The 21526-nt window shown below is 47.8% G+C and overlaps 1 protein-coding gene across 6 annotated transcripts in view; it reads right to left on the bottom strand.

The window, feature by feature from the left end:
* Positions 1–1381: 1381 nt before the first annotated feature.
* Positions 1382–21526, bottom strand: part of MAGI2 (membrane associated guanylate kinase, WW and PDZ domain containing 2) — a 1330046-nt gene continuing 1309901 nt past the window's right edge. For 3 of the 6 annotated variants that reach the window (XM_038562826.1, XM_038562831.1, XM_038562830.1), the window contains one exon: positions 17204–17405. In XM_038562826.1, coding sequence (XP_038418754.1) covers positions 17349–17405 — 57 coding nt within the window. In that variant the 3' untranslated portion in view covers positions 17204–17348. Of the gene's footprint in view, positions 2007–16815; positions 17406–21526 lie in introns of those variants that run through there. The other 3 variants (XM_038562825.1, XM_038562824.1, XM_038562829.1) reach the window with 2 other exon arrangements.

The raw sequence follows: 21526 nt of genomic DNA on the forward strand, positions 1-21526 counted from the left end.
TTAAAAACCACTTTACAATCAGGAATTCAAGTACCAAATACCAGGGACTCAGGGACCATTTAGACATCCGAGACATGACCATGATTAAAGACTAGTTGTACTGGTCGTTCAGATGTTGCAGAGTCTTTGAAATGAATGAGCGCTCAGACCCACATGATGGTGGTGTCAGCCCATGGCTCCTGTGGCTCAGTTGCACGCAGAGGGTGGTCACTCTCAGCGTGGACACAGGCATCTTAAGTTGCACAAGAACATCCCAGCCCTGTCCCCCAGCTCTCCTCTCCGCTAAGGCACATGCATCTGCTTTCCCGGTAGCATGCAAGGTGCCCTAGCCATATTCACCTGGAAGAACAGTGTCAAACCTATCACAGTCCAGACCTGGGAGGTACTTGACAACACAGAGGGCCTCACAGAGAATTGCCTGGAGGGTTTCTCTGGGGCCTGGCAGTGGGTTTTATCCAGTTTTTAGAAAATGGACTCCAACAGAATGAAGTGGAATGGGAAGCCATCAGAGCGTGTTACAAAGATAAGTATTATTTTGTGAAACTTTTGTTTTAGTTATTTATGTGGGTGTATGTGTGTGCTGACACATACTGTGAGATGTATTTTTTAAAGATTTTTTAAAATTTTTTAGATTATTTTTTTTAAATTTTTATTTATTTATGATAGTCACACACACAGAGAGAGAGAGAGAGAGAGAGAGGCAGAGACATCGGCAGAGGGAGAAGCAGGCTCCATGCACTGGGAGCCCGATGTGGGATTCAATCCCAGGTCTCCAGGATCGCGCCCTGGGCCAAAGGCAGGCGCTAAACCGCTGCGCCACCCAGGGATCCCTTTTTTAAAGATTTTAAGTAAGTTCTATATCCAATGTGGGGCTCGAACTCATGACCCCAAGATCAAGAGTTGCATGCTTCACCGACTAAGTCAACCAGGTGCCCCATGAGATGTATTTTTTTTTTAATTTTTATTTATTTATGATAGTCACAGAGAGAGAGAGAGGCAGAGACACAGGCAGAGGGAAAAGCAGGCTCCATGCACCGGGAGCCTGACGTGGGATTCGATCCCGGGTCTCCAGGATCGCGCCCTGGACCAAAGGCAGGCGCTAAACCACTGCGCCACCCAGGGATCCCCCATGAGATGTATTTTTTAATGTGAGTCAAGTCAAAAATTTGAAGAATGCTGCTCTAAGAATTTGTAAGCTACCCCTGGAATAAGCCATATGAGTAAGAAGCTGTTACTTGAACTTGTCACTTTGAACAAATGCTTGAACATTTCCATAATAACAAGTTAAAAACAATATGTACCTTTCCTCTCATGTCTTACCTCTCTGAGATATGTGTGACCTTAATGAATTCCTCTGGACAGGCAACAAGACTTAGCATTCACTCATTTATTCATTCATTCAACAGATGTTTACTGAGATTGTTCAAGCCACTGAAAATATAATGGCAGGAAAAGACTTGACAAAAATCCCTGTCGTAGTACAACTTATGTTCAAGAATAGAGGGGGAAGCACAGACAATAAACAAGGCATACATAGGAAATGTTAAATGACTAAAAGTGCTAAGGCAAAAGAATAAGCAGAAAAGCGTAGGAGAGAACGTTTGGGAGTGTGTTTGTTTTCTATTTTTCTGCAAAACAAATTACTACAAATTTAGCAGGTTGAAATAACACATACGATACTACATCACAGTTTCCGTGCGTCCAGGAGTCTGGGTCCTCTGTCTGTGGTCTCACAGGGCTGCAATCCAGGTGCCAGTTGGGTTGAATTCTCATGTGGAGAATTAACTGGAGAACAACCCTCTTCTAGGCTCATTCAGGCTGCTGCCAGGACTCAGTTCCTGATGGCTGCATGACTGAGGGCCCCGGCTTTTCGATGGCTGTCCACAGGAGGCTGCCCTTGGATCTTCGAAGCCTCCCAGTTCCAGCAGACCTCTCACAATGTGGCAGCTTACTTCTTCAAGCCAGGAGGGAAAAGCTCTTGTTCTAGTCTGCTAAGATGGAGTCTTCTATAAGATAACATAATTATGGGGTGACAGTCCAACTCTGTGCCATATACTATAACCTAATCAAGAACCGATATACCCCCCCCCCAAAAAAAGAACCGATACCCCATTACCTTTGCTACACTCCATTTGTTAGAAGCAAGTAACAGGTTCTGCCTTCAACTACCAGGAGAGCGATTCTACAAGGGCATGGCTCATTGGGAGTCACCCTAGGCTATGTCCACCACAGGGGGTTGCAATTTTAGACAAGTGGCTAGAGAAGGTGTCCCCGAGAGATATTATTTGGGTAAGGCCCTGGGAAGGAGAGGGAGAGAGGTGTGTGGCTATCTTGGGGAACAGCATTGCCTCAAGAAGAAACATCAAATGTAGAGCCCCAAGGAATAAAATGTCTGCCATTTTAAGAAGAAAACAGCCTATGTGCTAATGAGGAAGATCAAAGAGAGGGACAAATGGATGATGCAGGAGGAAGAGGGAATTGCTGGACTATTGAGTAAGCAAGAAGAATCCAGTGCATAAGTGAACAGGATGGCATTTGCTACTGGCACAGACAGTTCACGGTAAAAGGCCTGGAGGCAGAGTATATGGGCACAGATACAAGTTGTAGATATGGCAATGGGAATTTCTACTTTCGCAGTGAACAGGAAGTGAGGTCATCTGTAGAGAGAAAGGGTTAAAGAGGAGATGTTAGCGATTTGAGGAGAAATGGGATGGTATAAAACACCCATTCATGAAAGGGGCATGGGAATGGGTCTGTCCCCGGGAATGTCAGTCTTTTGAGTCGGCAGCATATGAGGCCCACTTGAGGTTAGAGGTCATGGATTTTAAAAGAGACCAGTCAGCAAGGGTGGGTGTTTTTCTCTAACCACAGCCAATGTGTATGGAGATAGACAAGGCATATGCAGAGAGCCGCACTGAGTCACGGTTGTGGTTTGGGAAGCAGAGAAGGGAGATGTGCAATAGAGGGAGCATGGTGAGTGGCTATGGAATTTAAGCTAGGTCACATCCAGCAAGGAGAAATCAGTAGGGACATAGTTGACCTGAATAGCACCATCAGTCAACTGAATCTAATTGACGTTGATAGAATGAATACTCCATCTAGCCACAGCAGAGTACTCATCCTTTGCACACTCCTATGGAAGACTTAACCGAGACAGAGCATGATCGGGGCCATAAAACATACCTTGGCAAATTCAGAAGAATAGAAATCTTACAAAGCATATTTTCAGACCACATGGAATTAAGCTAGAAATCAATAGTGGAGAGACATCTGGGAAATCTCAAAATATTTGGAGGTTAAATAACACATGGGTCAAAGATGATGCCACAAGAGAAATGTATAAAAAATATTTTGAAGTAGATTAAAATTTACTGTGGTGCAGCAAAAGCAGTGCTGAGAGGACAATTTGTAGCAGTGAATGCAGGTATCAGAGAAGGAGAGAGGATCCGAGATTCAAGGCATTTTAGGGAGGAGGATGGGGAAGGGGCTGAAAGGGACAATGAGATGCAAGAAGATTCTCATGGAGCAAGAGAAATGGTAGAGAAAACAGCTGCCACCAGAGAGGCTCTAGGGGAAACCATCTCTGTGGGGGAGGTCAGGTTCCAGTGAGAGCACAAAGGTCCAGGAGAGTTCAGAGAAGATTTGGAGGAGATGGAGATTTTGCTGGTGATTTTCAGAGGGCTCAGTGGAAGGGCTTCAGGGAAGGAGATCAGGGGGAAAAATGTGTCAAAATGGAGTGTGGATAAGAGTTTGGAGAATAAAAGATGTCCTACCAAAGCAAAGTTAAGGGACATTATGAGACAAGTTGTTCCAATGTAAGGGCTGCTCTCTGGGTCTCCTCGGGGGCCCCGAATTCTGCTGGCCACTGCTTTGAGGCTGGCAGGAGAGTGGCCTTCCTCTCTGACTCCTGCCCATGGAGACCTGCCCAGAGGCTCTTTTCCTAGCAGTTGGAGGAAGTTTCCATTCTAGTGCCTGCAAATAGAAAATAAACATGATGGGGGTGGGGGTGGGGGATGCCTGGGTGGCCCAGTCAGTTTTGGCTTTCTTTGGCAAATGAGAATAAATCCACTAAATTGGATTCTTGATTTCAGCTCAGATCTGATCTCATGGTGGTAAAATTGTGCCCTGTGCTGGGCTTGAGCTGGGCAAGGGGCCTGCTTAAGATTCTCTCTCCCTCTCCCTTTGCCCCTCTCCCTACCTCTCTCTCTTTCTCCCTCTCTCTAAAAAATGAAAAATAAAAATAACTGCCTGAGGAGTGCTATGGAGAAAAATAAAAGAGCAAGGGGGAGAAGGAATATTGAAAGAGGGAGAGATCAGGAAAGAGCCCCCTGATAAAGTGACACTTGCACACAGGCCACGAAGGGTGCGAGGGGGGGAGCCATGCAGGTGTCACGAGGAAGAGCCTTTGAACAAAAGGAAACAGAATGTTTCAGGAAGAACAAGGAAATCGGTGTGGCCGAGGAGAGGGGAAGGAAGTGAAGTCGGTGCGCCTGAAGGGGACGAGGGACGCCGCACAGCAGCAGGGGAATGACAAGATCTGACTTGTACTTTACTATGATCATAGCATTTTATTCAAGTTCTTAACTGATTAACTCTCTTTCTAAAAGTCTAAGTAGAAATCGTACTCACACATCATTGTTTCAGGTACAATCCCCATCAGTGAAATTCACCCTTTTTAGTGTAGAGTTCGGGGAGTTTTGTTACATGCACAGAGTCATGCGACCCCAGTCAAGGTACAGTTTTGCCACCCAGAAAGTTCCTTGGGCCTCTTTGTGGTCAACACCTCCCCTATGCAGGGCCTGTGGCCACCGCTGTCTTTTCTGGCCCTTTAGTTTTCTGTCCCCAGAGTCATATAAATGGAACCATACGTTATGTGGCCTTTGAGCCTGGAAACGTCCACCGGCTGAGTAGTCATTGGTGTGGCTGCGTGTAAAGGTAGTTCGGTCCTTTCTACCGCTGAGTAGTGTTCCAGCGTATGGACTGAGCCCGGTGGGCTTATCTGTGCACACGATGAAGGGCATGGAGTTGTTTCCAGCTCTGGCTTTCTTGGGCAAGTGAAAATAAAGCCACTACAAAAATTCACTTACAGGTTTTTATGTGAACATCGGTTTGATTCTCCCTTAGGTAAGGGCCTCGCAGTGGGATTGCAGGGTCAGACGGCCGACGCATCTCGACTCTGCGAGAAACTGCCAAACTGGTTTCCAACATGTTGTATCCTTTTGCTCTCACTATCCATACAGGTCAGTGTTTAAACTTTGGTCGCTTTTAGTAGGTATTTCTTTGGGGTTATAGGTTAGAGTCTGCATTTCCCTAGTGACTAATAATGTCGAACATCTCTCTCTCTCTCTCTCTCTCTCTTTTTTTATTTTAACATTTCTTTTTTTTTTCAAGTTTTTACTTAAATTCCAGTTAGTTAACATCCAATGTGATATTAGTCCCAGATGTAGAATTAAGTGATTCATCACTTACATACAACACCCAGGGCTCATCACAACATGTGCCCTCCTTAATGCCCATTGAGCCCCCCAACTCCTGCAACCCTCCATGTGTTCTCTTAAGAGTCTGTTTTCTGGTTTGCCTCTCTTCCCGCCCCCCATGTTCATCTGTTTTGTTTCTTAAATTGCACATATGAGTGAAATCAAATGGCATTTGTCTTTCTCTGGCTGATTTATTTTGCTTCTAATGTTGAGCATATTTTTATGTAATTATTTACCTTCAGTATATCTTCTTTGGTGAAGTGTTACAGATATTTCATGCCTTTTATAAATTGAATTATTTATTTTTGATTTTTAGATTTTCAGACTTTTAAAAAATCTATTCAATATATAACTCCTTTATGAAACTTTTGCTTTGCAAATATTTTCTACCAGTCTGTGATTTTTTTTTCTTTCCTATTTTTGAAAGTGTCTTTTAAATTTTGGGGTTTGGGCAACTGGATGGCTCAATGGTTGAGCATCTGCCTTTGGCTCAGGGCATGATCCCGGGGTTCTGGGATTGAATCCTGCATCGGGCTCCCCCTGGGGAGCCTGCTTCTTCCTCTGCCTATGTCTCTGTCTCTCTCTCTCTGTGTCTCTCATGAATAAATAAATAAAATCTTTAAAAAATAAAATAAATTTTAAGGTTTTACAGTTAGGTCTATGATCTAATGTTGACTTAAATTCTGTATACAGTGTGAGGTATGCTTCAAGGTACACTATATTTTTGCACGTGACTCACGAAAAGACTATCAATCGATCATATAAATATGGATGTGTTTTTGGACTCTCTATTCTGTTCCATGGATCTGTGTGTCTGTCATTTGCCAATACCTTATTGTTCTGATTATTGCAGCTCAGTGGCTCTCAAGTAGGGACAATTTTGCTTCCCTGCCTCCTCACCATTCCCTAGGGTATTTGACAATGTCTGAAGACAATTTTGGTTGTTATAATTGTGGGTAGAGGTCAGAGATGTTACTAAACATCCTATAATGCATAAGACAGCCTCCCACCACAAAGAATTATCCAGCCCAAAATATTAATTGTGCCAACGACATACTGCATAGCTTTACAGTAAACCTTGGGATGAGACAGTGTGGAGTTGGGGAGACAGATTTTGGTGGACAGACATCTCAGGTGCTCACACCAGATACATAAGACACATAAGACAGTGTGGTCCTTAGCGAAAGCAGTTTGAGAGGAGTGGTGAGAATATTGTGATTATACGATGTTGCTTTCTAGATAAAACTGGACAACATATGTAAAAGTGCTAGGCACACAGCTCGTACTAGCTAAATGCTAATTTCCTCATTATTTTTACTGCTCCTGACCTTGACCAAGTTTTCTCCTCTTTGCAGACCCTTCATCGTGACTTCTGCACTTGTGAGGGCCTATATTCAGTTTTGAAACTCTCACCATGATGATTTCTCTGTTAATAGAGCCCTATTTGTTTCTCTTCTGCATATACATGTGATGCATGGCCTGGTATAGGGCCTGGTATTTGCTGTCAAAGTAATGTTTCCTCTTCGGCCACCTGCTCATTGAGGATGCCTGAGCACCAGAGATGTCTGTCCACCAAAATCTGTCTTCCCAACTGCATAATGTGGAGTGGTAACTGCCAGATGGCTGCCCAGTCAGGAACTACATTTCCTAGAGTGCTTTGTGTCCAGTTGTGGCCATGTGACTAGTTCTTACCCATGGAATGGGATTGGAGAGTGACCTGTCACTGGAAACTTTAATGAGACAAAGAAGAGGCTGTACTCACTCCAAGCCCTCTTTCCCTTTCTGTTGTCTGGTGCAGGGGGCTCTGAAGTTCTAGGGCAGGGCTTCTCAAACTTCTGTATATAAGTCACTCATACTGGGGGATCTTCTTAAAATGCAGGATTATTATGGTGGGTCTAAGGCAGGGCCTGAGATCTTGTATTTCTAACAAGCTCCCAGGGATGGCAGTGCTGCTGATGCTCAAACTATTTTTCAGGAGCAAAGCTTTAGGGAATGCTGGAGCCACAGAATAAAAGGAACATGGGCTTCTGAATCACTAAATAAGGAAAAATCTACTTTAATCAGCAACTTCTGACCTGTTTACCTGTGTGTACACCTTTTTGGACAGCAGCTAGTCTTCTGGAAGTGGTTGACAATTCACTGCTTCTGTTTAAAAGCATCTTGGTTGAGAATTCAGGACAGAATCACCACTGGCTGTCCCCAATCCCCTTAGTATGGGTGTGTGTTCCTAGGTGACTCCTTCATGTTTTAAGAGATCCATACCTCACTGTGCTTTAGAACACTATAAGCCCTCATACCATTAGTTCCTTGATAATGGCAATAGTTAAGAAAACAATAAAATCTTGGTTTTGTATTCATTGGCTCAGATTAAAAACGGAGAGTGAAAGACAGTTTGAGTTGGGCTGTGAATGATATGCTTTGTCCAGTGGGAAGGTTAGTAGAGAGCAGACCATGAGGGTCTTTGATCTTGAGAGGGCAGGACAGGGAACTCAGATGGAGTCTCTTAGTCAAGGGCCAGTGGGTGAGCGTCAGGGCTCTGGTATAGACTGCAGGGCTATGGTTGGCTGGACTGGCCCAGCTGAAAGTGCAATCACTCAAAGGTTGCTTGATATGAGTGAGCCTGGACAGGGAGTCAAATCTGTGAGGGGTGTGTGTGTGTGTGTGTTGTGTGTGTGTGTGTGTGTGTGTGTTACTGTGAAGAGCTGTAATTGGAGCAGAGAGGCAGAGAGAGTCTGGACCAGGCACATGAGGCCAAAATCCTCAGGGGCCTTTTGCATGCTTTCGGCAAACATTTACAGTGGGGAGGCCAAGTTCATTTAAGGAACGCTGACCAGCTGGACACAGTGTGCTAGAATTTAGCCAAGGATATTAGTGGAAAGTCTCTCCCTGTGTTTTGAGCAAGGACAGCTGGAACAGGAAGGCCTATGCTATCCTCGTTGCTCTAGCCATGACCTTACCTTACCGACATAAGAACTAGAGCCAGGTCCTGCTCCAGCCCTGCTGGCTTTGGGATGAGGCTGGGCCAGAGCATGAACAGGAGAAAGTCAAGGGGAAGTAGTTGCATGGGTTTATTTTGAATAATGCACTTGAGTGAGTTACAGAAACTAGCCTTCATGCCAAGCAGTTCTCAAATAATAAGGTCAAGCCACTCTGTCAGGATTTGAAGAAATAGGAGCAAAAAGTCTGAGAAAAATTATGAACTGTCTACTCTGACCAGTCAGGGCCACCTACCGTGTTGAGAGCCATTCTTATTGAAGGGAACTATTTTGGATTTAGATATGAGGTCAGTTTTATTTTATTTTATTTTGTTTTGTTTTGTTTTAATATCCAATTTTCAGCAAGTATCCACTGAGTGCCTATTATATGCCAGGCATCGCGAGGGTTGATTGTAGAAAATTGTGATGAGCCTTCTGTCCACACCTGGGTGACAGAGGAAAGAGTGGGGGACCATAACATACGAGTTGTGAGCATGTGCACTGACCAGACAGGGAAGTTCTTTGCAAAGTCGTCAGGGCACCAGCAAGGGCTCCTGAGTCCTCCGGGAGAGGCTGGCGTCATGTGCCTGAGACAGAAGTCCCAGGAGGCTGAGCCTGGGAGGCCTGAAACCTCCCACAGACGATGGAGGAAGGGACACATGGCTAAAGGTCAAAGGAGAGAGGCAGGGAGGAGGGTGAAGGGAGCACATGGTGGTCTCCACTCCAGGCCAGAGTGTTAGGTACAGGAACGGCCTGTCCTGCCCAGTGAAAACCCAAGTAGCCTCCTACTGCCTTTTCAATGGAGGCTCAAATCTCGGCCAAGGCCTGGTAGGCCCTGTGAGTCCTGGGTCCCGTGGCTCTCCAGCCTCCTCCTGGCCGGTTCCCATCATCTGTACCTCCAGTGGGACCCGCAGATTTGCCAGTCCTGGCCACACGCCCTTCCATCCGGGTTTGCTGGGACACTGATTCATAGATTGAAAACAAGGGCAATCCTTGGCAAAGCGGGGTGGGTTGGTCACCTCATTCCCTGAGGCTCGGGCTCCTCTGTGCTGCTCCTGCCCCTACAGTTCTCATCTGACGCCTGCACCCCTCCCACCCCTTGCTGAGCCCCCATTTACCCAGCCACCCCTCCCCCCCTCCTGCCCCCTCACCCCCAACCTGCCTCTGCCTCCTTCACTTCTCCTTGGTAGCTCTCACTCCCTCAAGCTAGCCTCCATCTCAAGTGGTGCTCAAATGACATTAAGCCATTTTGATGGAGTATCTCCATGTCTGGTCTAGATTATGGGCTGGATGAATAGTTCCTCCTGGGTGGCCCAAGAGCCCCTCGCACTTGGCATGTGAAACATTTCTCTTCCTGGTGCCTCCAACCCTACAGCTGTCTGAAGTGGGTAGTGCCTGCCTGGCACACGGTTACGGTCTCACACCTCTGTGCCTCGCCCACAGCTAACACCCCATCAATGTTAAATGAGAATCTCAGCATCACTGAAAATGTTTACATATCTCTCAACTGATAATAATGACAACAATAAAAAATGTGTGTATAGCAAATACTTCCTCCGCGCCAGGCTCAGGTCAGGGGCCCCGACTGGTTCTCTGTCTAGATGATGATTGCACATGGGCCTGCTTTAAAACGGACTAAGTCATCCATAGGTTTTCACGTACCTTGGGGGCGTGTAACTTATTTGGCCACAATTAATATACTGAGGTTGGATTCCCTGGGTATATGCCTGTGTTCATGTGCAAGTGTGTGTTGTGTGTGTACACGTGTGTGATTTTGTATATATATAAGATTTTTTTTTCTGGGTTTTTATCTTGTAGCAGCTCGTTTGCCCACATTAGCTTGCTTTGAGGAACAACTAAGGGCATCCCAGAGCTGGCGATCCAGATCAAGAAGCAAGAATCCAGGGGTTCCTATTAATAAGAGATAACACCAAAGCAATTGGAAGGTATGCCACTGAGTCCTACAACCCCTGCTAATCTTTAACATGTGAAAAGTGTGGCAGACAGGACCGTTGGTTTTGAAGTATTCCTATGCATTTCTCCACGTTCTTTGCAGTTGAACCACTTGCAGCTCACTTTCATTCTCTTCTTAAGGACGGGGATCATAAATTGGCTCACATCTTTCCTGGTGGCTCCTGGACGTTAGATAGAAGTCACATCTTTCCAGAATCCTCCCTTTCTGTAACAAAGCACGCTTTGCATGCTGATCCTTATGTGGGTGTATTTATAATGCATGGGCCGTTTCCCCTCCCACATGGTCCCGTCTTAGTTACATCAGAACCTCTGGGAGGGAATCCCAACAAGACCCTAGAGAGTGGCCCCCAAACCTTTATCCGAGGCTCAGTCTCTTGTCTGAGCTTCATTCTCCTTGGGGCATGCCCGTCTTTTTAGTCTATGATTATTGACCGGTGAGTATTTCCAACTGGGAGACCTGAGTGTGAGGAGCTCTCACATTTATAAAAAAATGTAATACTGTCCCTTCTAGGTCTGGTCCTCCTGACATTTTCTTTTTCACTCTGGCTTGGAGCTGGTGAATGTCCCTGGCTTTGCAACAGGTAAGCCTGAGGCCTGCTTGTCCTCCCTCCCGCAGAGCCCTCCTATCTCTCCCCTCCATTCTGGGTGCTCAGGTCTCCTTACCTCTCACCTGCCAGCGTCTCCCACCTCCACTTCACCCTGGACGGGCCGGCCAGGACTTCCTTCCACAGCCACGTGCTGATTTTATCTTTTCTCTGCTCAGGAAGCTTTAATAACTCCCAACTGTTCCTAATGGAATAAGCTATCCGCTTGAAACTACCTCTGTTTAATCTCTCTCTTCCTTCCCTCCTTCCCTCCACCTCCCTGTCTCTCTGGCTCTGGCTCTGGCTCTCTCTCTCTCTCTCTCTCACAGAGTCTTGCTCAAAATAAACAATTCACAGTTTCTCTAACAAATCTCTAGATTTCTGAACTCTGCTCATGCTGACCTCTCCCTGACACCTTACCTGCCTCTTGCAATCTCGCCTACCCTTCCAACCCAGCTAAGATGCCACATACCCAGGATGCCTTCTAACTGCCTCCAACCATTCCCGCACCCCGCTGAAGCTGGCGTCCCCGGATCACCCCTATCCTGTCTTGTGTTAATTGTCGTGGTCTCCCAACTAGATGACACGCAGCTTGAGGCTGAAGGCTGTGTTCTGTTCGCCGGTAAGGTTTCATATGTGGTATAACACTCCAATCTTTTTATAAACGTTTATGAGACGGAGTTAAGTAGGTTTGTCCTAGGGAGTGACCCTGTTAGCACATGGAGCCCCTGAAATAATTTTATGAAATTTTGGATCCCGTTTCATTTTAAAGTTAACACCTACATTTTTCCCGCACAAATTTCTGGCAAAGGATGTGTTTTCTCTTGTATGCGTGCTTTAACTATGTTGGTGTGAACCTTGCGTTTGTAGATTTAACTCCTTAATTTATGGAAAACAACTGCCACAGACTCCAACTGGCAAAGCCAGTCGTTGTGGTCAAGCCAGACAAATAGCCATCACGCATTCGATCAGAAAAACTGTGACTTTATTTTAAAATTCAAATGAACGTGGGTGCTCAGGTTTAGATAGGAACCCTACCAGGGCTTCTGGATGAAGGAAGGTGTTGCTCAGTTGAATATTTCTTACCGATGCTCTCTGGATTCTCCTGCAGGAGGGCTGCATTCTCCAGTTCTCTCTGTTTTTACCCCCCGAGCTCATGTACCAGAGTGAAATCCAGGCTGGATGATAAGCTCATCTTGCTTCTCTAACGTAAAGGCCCCTTGCATTGGGCAGGTGGCAAAGTGGAACTGGCAGTCCATGGGTTTGAAATGCATAAAAATACAAGTTGAATTTCTGAAAATGAATTGCATTTGAGTTGTCCCTGCCTGTGTGCCCCCTAAGAAATCTCTTCATGCCCCAGGAGTGTGTGCTCTTCCGTATGAAGGCAGATGGCCTGGGATGAAATCACGGAGGATGCTTAATTTCCCTTCACACAGATACACCTCGTGAGGTTTTTAGAAAATTGCCCTTCCACCGAAGAAGGGAAGTCAAAGGTCACTTTGTTGCTTCACAAGATTCCCAGGTTGTTCTAGGTGAACTCACTCTCCGGGAGGCAGTTTCATCGAAGAAAAGATCCCATCCAACTATTGGAAGCCTTAAAAACACAGCTGACTCTTATGTGTGGCTGCCAGTCTCCTTCCCCTGAGTGGTAGGACATACGTTTCTGTGGGGTCCCCGGTAACTGGGCTGTCAGGGCGAAATGCCAGCGAGTGTCCAGCAAGGGGGTGATTACTTCTGGGATGTCGCTCTACGGCTTGTGGCCCACAGCACTGCCACCGGTAATCGTGACCATACTCTGCACGTTCGGCTGGTGCCCTGGATGAGCTCGGCATTAGGCTTGGTACCCTTGCTACACTAGCCCAGGAGAGGACTTGTGGGGCTTTGCAGGCAGCCTGTCTGGCCCTCTGCTTGTCTGAGAAAGGATCTTTGGGAAGTGCAAATTCTTTGGCAATTAGGCCATTTGATTTTGCCACGAGTCTGGCCTGGAAAAGAGTACTACTATTGGGGCAGGGCAGATTCACCTTTGGGGAGACCCACGCTTACACCTCAGGAGCCACTAATGAAGTCTCAAATGGCTTCAGTTGGGTCAGCTTCCCAGCAAACCGCCTCTAGTGCGAGAACAGCCATCAGGGCTCCGGCAGAGGGCCTCACGCTTAGATACACGGTCCACGTAGTTCTAGGCATGTGTGGACTTAAGCGCCACACACTTTTGTTTTCCCAGACCCCGTGTGTGGGGCCTGGAAGGTGAATGAGACCCTGATATGAGGGCCAGGGCCTCTCCGCTGAGGGTCGGGATGTTGACCCTAGACCGAGGCTGCCCACTGGTGGGCCGTGGGCCGGACCGGCCTGCAGTGGTGGGTGTGCTGGTAGCGTTTTGTCTTCTTGTTCAGTGTTTCTTAAAAATGTGAATTAAACTTGTCAAACTATAAAAACCACAAAATTTCAAATAAAAAGCTGATTTTTTTTTTATCCTCTTGAGAACCTGAAAGGCTATTCCATGGTGGACTTGGACCTGAGGAAATGACAGCCTCAGAGGAGGGAAGTGCCTGTCCATGGGCCCCGTCCCCACCCGGCTCTCTTCACTTCTTGGTATTTCCTGCCTGACCTTGGGGCCCTTTGACTCCTAGGAAGGCCCCCTGTCCAGCCGGGTGCCTCACTGGCCTCAACACACTCCCACTCTGTCCCTGTCTTAATCCTTCTAGTCTCTGATTTCTGACCTTTCCGATGTCCTAATGACTTTTATGTTTTTTGCTTCTAAAAAACATTTTAAAAAAAGGTAATTAGCTGTGCATCCTTAATATTTACACCCCATTTTGTTAATTGCATCATTTGGCGAGCCTTCTGCTTTTTTGGCTTGTGCCAGGCCTTCTTAGATTAGTTCATAAAGAATGACATAAATTTATTACAAATACTATAACTTTTGTGCTTGATTTCACACTTCATGTCAGCTTCTTCTCTTTCCCAAAAGTGACACATACCTAATTTTCAAAAAAATTAATAGTGGAGGAAAAAAAAAATAGTGGAGGAAAAATGGTCAGTTTGGGGATTTGAGGCTCCCTACTGACATCAGTAGGAAGTCCCAACAGGATGAGGTTTGAAGGCTGTTTCTTTGGATTGTGATCTCGGTGATGGCGGGGGTGTCATCCTCCCCAGACTCCACAGACCTCTCTTCACCCTGTTGTAGGTTCTGGAATACACTGCAGAGGGCATAGTCAGCCATTGACTTTGGACCTCTACACTACTGCTCACTAAATGTTGGCTTCTGCATAAACATGAAGAAATTCAGAATAAAAAGGAAAAAAATGTGATGGGATTTATTGTTGATTGATACTTGAAATCCTTTTTGAAAAAAAGGCACAATATCAATCAGGGTAGCAAGCAACAGAAACATACTGGCAGTTCATAAAAGATGGAGTTGGCTGAAAGGCAAGTGTCAACTAGAGTGCTTTTGAGAAAACTCGGATTTACTTGGGTAAAAAAAGTCGTCTTTTTTTTTTTTTTCCTGTATAACTTCACTGCATTTAGATTCAAGTTTGGAAAAAAAAAAAAAGTCCTGTTTGGGGGCATTCAATTTACACTCTAAAAAGAATTATGAAAACTGCAGTTTAAAAATTAACCCCCCAGTAACGACTTACTTCAAATTAACACACAGCCTATATAGTTAGAAAAAGAAAAGATTTTTGGATATATATTTTATTTGACAGTGTTTTAGAATATCATACAGTAAACAAGATTTCTGTAAAAGTTAATTTATCCATAGTGGTGCGTTTCATAAAAATAGTTGCTCACTTACAGTCTTTCTGTGACTATTAATACATGGAATTATATTTATAGAGATACAGCTGTACAGGGTAAATTCACAGCTAACACTACACAGAAATATTATTTGGAATGGGATTTAGATGATGTGCTGTCTTCACAGGTTATGGATTACAGCCGCATAAAGCAATTACTGCACAAGTAGTAGCCGTGAACTGTGCAAATTAGAGTTTATGCAAGCGTAATCTCAACTTTTTTATCCTTTTGTAACACATGGAAAATAAAGGTCAGAGGATACAGTACCGGGACGTGCAGCTACACTACAGAAGCATTGTCCAAAACCAGATTCAATAAATTAATGGCAAACTCTACTGGATGTCTAGTCCAGGGGAGAAAGACTAATTGAGATTAAACCAAAAGTATCGTAAACTGCTACATGTGTTTGTGCTTTTGTTTATGATGAATGGATTCCATTTTTGGAAATTGCTTTTACAAGCTGCAAGATTCTTCACTTGAGGCTTTCGGCCACGTTCTCCTCTTGTCAAACAACTCGACTACACCTATGCCTGATGGAAATTAAACGGCCAGTGCTCAGGTTGCTGCAATTTACAGAGATGGAAAGAGTCAACGGAGAGAGGCTATTAGGCGTGACCTTGTGTGATGGATCTGATCTCCCGTTTTTACTTATTTGACTACAAGTTCAGGGAGGTGAGGCTTATCTGCATTTGAACTCCTGTAAGGGCCAGAATCTGGGAAGGATGAAGCCTCATTCATTCAGGACAAATTAAAGAGAAACTGCCCTCAGAAAACAGTTTGCCTTTTAATATGTGTAGCTACAAATAAGTACCAATGGATAATTAACTGCCCTAACATTTTACAAAGGAATATTCAAAGGGCAGAGAAGAAAGGCAAGCCTTAGGATGGTAATAGGGGATCAACGCAGATCAATGAACATAAACCCAAACATCCAGAGGTTGCTGAAGACATTTAAAAATGGCAAAGGATGCAGAGACGAGAAAGCAAGCCAAACCAAAGGAGAAAGAATAAGGGAAGGCAAAGCAGAAAAAGAATGCTAAAAGGTTCACATTCTTTCATGAAAATAAATTGGCCATGATTTTTTAATACTGGGGATTCATTCTAATCGGAGAAATACAGGCGAAACCCTTTGCCTCTGCTCTATCAAAGTGAAAATGAAGTAGTGGAAAGAGGATCTTAAAAAAGACAATAAAATAAGTGAAACAGAACACTGCTGTCAAAGAAGCTACCCTCTCCGCTAGCCTGAGACCCTAGGAAAAAGCCTTTTCATGAAGGAACTGCAGCGGTGCCGACCTCGATTCGACAAATTGTGGCCCTTCAATCATAAAATGCCTATTTTAGATGAAAACCAATTAAGATCTATGAGCTAAACTGCAAAATTCTGACTTACGGCAATCTCTTCCCTAAGATACAATTTTTTAAACCTCTTTTTTTTCCTACCACTGAAAATGTACAGAAACATGATTTGATCACAGAAATGGCAGTAAAAATGGCATCACAGCGACGAACGCACTAGGTTCCTAAGTCGTCCTGCGGGCCGGGCCGGGCCGGGCCGGGCCGGGGCGGGCCGGGGCGGGCCAGGTCGTGGGCAGCAGTTCCGGATGGTCCAAAGAAACCTTTTAACCCCTGTCTAGATAGGTCGAGAACAATTTATTTACAACTCTTTAGATCAATTAAAAGATATAATCTCGTCTCAGTTTCAGCTTGCTCCGTGCAGTTTGAATTTTTTTTTTTAAGGCGATATTCCAGTTTGTGATTGCTCTTAACTTGTCCGGTTTCTTGGTAGAGAGTTTGGATGGCATCCAAATCCTTCATGCAGCGGGGGTCATTTTTTTACTTTTTTGAGGATTTTTTTCTTTTTTTCGTTTTTTTTTTTTTTTTACTAAAGCTACACTGCACTGTCTCCGCGGTGTTCTCCACGTGGTTTTGGTTGTCCCGGGGCCGGCGGGGCCTGCGGGGGGCGCGGCGGGGCGGGGCGCGGCGGGGGGCCTGCGGGGGGCGCGGCGGGGCTCAGCGGCCCGCGGTCGGGGCTCCCGGCCTGCGCGCGCCGGGCAGTCGGTCGGAGCCCGGCACCTTCCAGGGCCCCGGCGCCACGGCGGCCCTGCGCGGGGGGGCGCCGCCCGGGGCCCGCGCGCCCGCCCCGCCCCCGCCCCCGCCCCGCCCCGCGAGCGCAGGCGCCGCCCCCGGGCCCCCCCGCCGGCCGAGCTCCGCGCCCGCCGCCCCGCGGGGCGCCCCCTGCCCGCCGCCGCCCCCCCTGCCCGCCGCGTCCGCCGCGGGCCCCGGCGCCCCCGCCTCCGGGCAGCGGCCGCCGGGCGCCCCCTCGAGCCCGGGCCGCGCCGCCCTCCGCGGGCTGGCCGAGCGCTCCGCCTGCTCCCCGAGGCGCTGCTTCTTCTGGCCGCCGGCCGCCAGCTCCTTTGGTTTCCGGACGTCGTGCTCCCGCTTGCTGTCCCAAGGCGGGTCTGGGCCGGTGTGCCGGGAGGGCTCGGAGGGCGGGGCCGGGTGCGACGGGGCCAGTGGAGGGGGGCCGTCCTCCGGGGGGGCGCCTACTTCCTGCAGCCCTGGGGCGGCGGCGGCGGCAGCGCTGCGGGAGCCGGGGTCGTCTGCGGGCGGGAAGCACAGCGTTAGGGCGGCGCCCGCGCCCCGCGCCCCGCGCCCCCTCCGGGGCACGAGGGTCCGAGCCCCCCGCCCCCGACCACGCCCCCCCCGGCGGCCCGCCCCCCCGCCCCCGAGGCTGCAGCCGGGCGCCCCCAGGGAGCGGGGCGGCTGCGGGCGGGCAGCACAGCGTTAGGGCGGCGCCCGCACCCCGCACCCCGCGCCCCGCGCCCCCTCTTGGGCACGACGGCCCGAGGCCCCCGCCCCTAGGCCACGCCCCCTGCTCCGGCCACGCCCCCGGAGGCCGAGGCTGCAGCCGGCCCCCCCGCCCCACTTCGCCCGGGCGCCCCCAGGGAGCGGGGCGGCTGCGGGCGGGCAGCACAGCGTTAGGGCGGCGCCCCGCTCGGGGGCACGAGGGTCCGAGCCCCCCGCCCTGGCCACGCCCCCTGCTCAGGCCACGCCCCCGGAGGCCGAGGCTGCAGCCGGGCCCCCCCCCCCCCTTCGCCCGGGCGCCCCCAGGGAGCGGGGCGGCTGCGGGCCCCGCGCGCCTCCCGCGCTCGGCAGCCCCGGAATCAGCGCGCCCCAGTGTCCCGTAGGCCGGCCCGGTGGCCCCCCGGCGCCATCAGCAGCCCGGGGCCCGGAACATCCGCTGCGAACAGGCCCCCCGGCGGGTCGTGGACCCGGTGGGGCGGGTCGTGGACCCCGCGGGCGAACCGAGCTCGCCGAAGCCCTGGCCTGGCTCCTCTGGGAGGAGGGGTCGGGACAGTGACTTGCAGCCTTTAGGTGTCACTCGAAGCATCATTAGCTTCCACCAGGCGCTCCCAGAATTTGGATGAAGTCATCAGAAACCGTTTACTGTCGTCCTTCTGGAAGTCATTCCTTAATCCTTTCTAGTAGTTCTGACAGCATAGCAGGGCCAGGCTACCAGAAATGATTCTCCCTAGGAAGCCTAGTTTCAACATTTATTCGGGGTTTCAGAGCTCCCTACTTTGAGAAAGGACTCGAGACAATTTACGACAAGACACAAAACAGGATGATACACATGAGGAATGATTTTTTTTTTTTTTTTAAAGCAACCACTGGTCAGAAGCCGAGTAGAAGGAAGACAGATGTGTTAGGAAGCAGAGATGGGTTAGTTACTACCATGAGCTCTAACATTACCCCTGGGTTTCTAGCTCCCCAATCAAGATTAAAGCAGGAAAATCCCATAGTCTTCCCTTGGTATTTGTAAGGACTAGGCCCCAAGACCTTTGGAAATCCTCAAACTTTGAAATATCTCCTTAGACTGTAAGTTCTCTCCATACAACTGGCATAGGGTCGTGAGTGGGGACGACGAGGCCTCCTGATCAGGGGTGCTGGGTGGCAGGAGAGGCTCCTCACTAGCCAGGACGTTCAGCTCCACACACGAGCCTCGGTGCCTGGGAATCAGTTCCTGCCGCTGTAACCTTATACGTGGCAGACAATTAAAGGCCCTTATTCAGACTCAATCAGTGAATGTCAAGGGTCTACTTGACTTAAAATTTGAGGATTCTTATCCAGTACCTTTGATGCTGATTTATAAAGAGGAAACGACAGGCAGAAGGCAGTGGGGTGGATAGTTCCAGTAATTCTGGGCCACCTGTACAATATCAGATCAGTTTTAAAAAGTTTCTCCGTGGATGTTCAATTCGAATGGAATATTTAGGGCTCAGTGTTCTCTTCCTTCTTTTTGTAGGTAGTTCTATTATCATGTTCACATAAGGAGTAAAAAAGTCCTGGAAAAGCATCAGAACACCTGGAATCGAATCCTGCCTCTGGCATTCACCAAGACGTGATTTTGGATCAACTACTTGATCTCTCTGAGCCTCATTTTCTCCTTTTATAAGGGGTGACTGAAGTGTTTACATCATAGAGATGAGATATGCACTTTTAAAGGGGACAGCACTTTGCAATGGGAGGATTATAACGATTTTTTACACACAGTTGAGTCAGATTTCTACTCTGTGTCCCAGTAGCTACGTATGGACTGGCCGTATTAACTAGCATACTTGTAGGTGAGGTTGTAAGTGCAGTAAATCATCCATCCCTGATGGCTGTGATCCCAGGTGTGGTTTTGCTCTACCCCCAGGTGGCCTTGGCTACTTCAAAGAGTATTCTAAAATCCTCAAATGCAAATGTTTTTGTTGAAAATTGGGAGTATGTTCTGCTTCTGGCTGGGCTAGAATTTGAAAATCAAACCGTTACAGCAAATGATAGACCATGTCCACTCCATCAGACAGGAAGAGATTGCCTGAAGGAGTTAACGGTGGTCTCCAAAAGGCCTAACTAGAGGGTAGTGGTGCAATGGTAATCTCTAACTTGGACTGTGATGATGCCATTTCACAGTTTACTATCTCTTCCCAACACCCCCCTCCCCTACCTCTGCCAATTCCATCCTGTAGGGCCGAGTTAATTAGCTGGCCTTGGGTTAACTGTGAGATACAGGGAGGTTGATATTATTCACACCATTTCCTGAAGGAGGAATTGAAGCAGAGAGAGGTTAAGTAATTTGACCAAGATTACAACATGGGTCAGCCAAGAGTAAAAGGTTGGGTGTTTTTACTCTTTTTTACTTACTAAGAACATTTTCCTAACCTGTTGCCTTGCAAATAGGATCAAAGCATGTGAAATGGACCTGCTCAGTGGCCACTGCTGACCAACAGGACCTGGACCCCATCATCACTGGACAGAATGGTTAGTATTTATTTCTGAGCCTCTTACTCTTGACAGTAAACCAGAAGGTAAAATCATTCCAAATGCAAAGATACAGAAGAATCACTCTTATTAAAAAAAAAAAAAAAAGATTTCTCTAGTGTTTGTTTATAGATCATTGAATTCTTAGTGGTGGAAACCAAAAGCTAAATTATCCCAAGCCACTCGTGACTGAGAGTATTAGTTAGAAATTAAAATGAATTGCATCTTAAAGTAAAATGACTTTAAAGGATGGACCTTTACTAAGTTGCTTGATGGTTTTGTTTTGGGCAAGAATTCCCCACCCGAGCACCAGCCACGTGGCACCTGCACCAGGCAGGAGCCTGCAGAGCTGAGTGTAGTAGACCAAGGTGGCGGGCAGCCTGTCCCCCACCTTGCCTTTTACCCGCCTCGTCGAGGTGACCCGAACTGGGGTGCAAACTAGGGTTTTCGTGAAGCCTTGACACATGATGACCAGAAGAAATAGCCACATTTCCTGCTGGTTCCTTCAAACTGTCTTTTCCCCCTGGTCCCCTCTCCCTTCTCTTTCTCTTCGAACCTGGCCACCACCTGACATATGTCACCGTGTTCATTTACTGAGTCTGGTGCCCAGAAGACGGGCTCCCCACGTTCTTCCCGTCTGAGGAAGCCTAGAATTAGAAATCATGGAGATGCTTCCTAGGAGACAAAATCAGCCATGTGGGCCTGCCGGGGTTCCTGCAGCCCCTCTGTCCAAACAAAGACCCCAGCAGACCCAATGGCTGAAATCAGAAAAAAAAAAAAAAAAAAAAAAAAGAGAGAGAGAGAGAGAGAGAGAGAGAGAGAGCCTCTTATTCCAGCCCGGCTTCCTCCACCCGCCCTCTCCCGCTGGCCCCCCGGAGTGAAACTGCTCTCGTTCAGGTCACCAGTGATCTTTCTATTGGCAAGTTCAGAGGACACCTCTCTGTATTCATCGTCATGCTTTATCTCACCACCTTTCACACAGATGACCACTCCCAGACACCAAGTGAACCCCTGGCTTCCATGACACTCCATCGTCCTGTTCTTTACCCCACCTTTCTGGCCGTTCCTTCCTCTTCTTTTACTTGGCCTCTAAATGTTGGCATTCCTCAGGGACTGGTCTTAGGTTATTTTCGTGCTTTATGGTGTCTCTTAGGCGTTCTCATCTATTCACGTAGCTTTTATACAACAGCAGTACTCCCAGAGGTTTCTGAACTCTACGCCATGAGCTCTGGGCTGGTGTCCACCTGTCCATTTGCTATCTCCACTCAGATCGTCCATTGGCATCCTCTCTGTAACAAGTCCCAAGTGGAAATCTTTTCTCCCTGAACCTATTCTGCACTCTGTCCTTCTTTCCCCATCTTGGTGAGTGGTACAACCATCACTTGGAGTCAGTCTTGATTGCTCTCTCCCTCACCTC

The sequence above is a fragment of the Canis lupus genome, chromosome 18 (assembly GCF_011100685.1).
Source record: "Canis lupus familiaris isolate Mischka breed German Shepherd chromosome 18, alternate assembly UU_Cfam_GSD_1.0, whole genome shotgun sequence".
Taxonomy (NCBI): domain Eukaryota; kingdom Metazoa; phylum Chordata; class Mammalia; order Carnivora; family Canidae; genus Canis; species Canis lupus.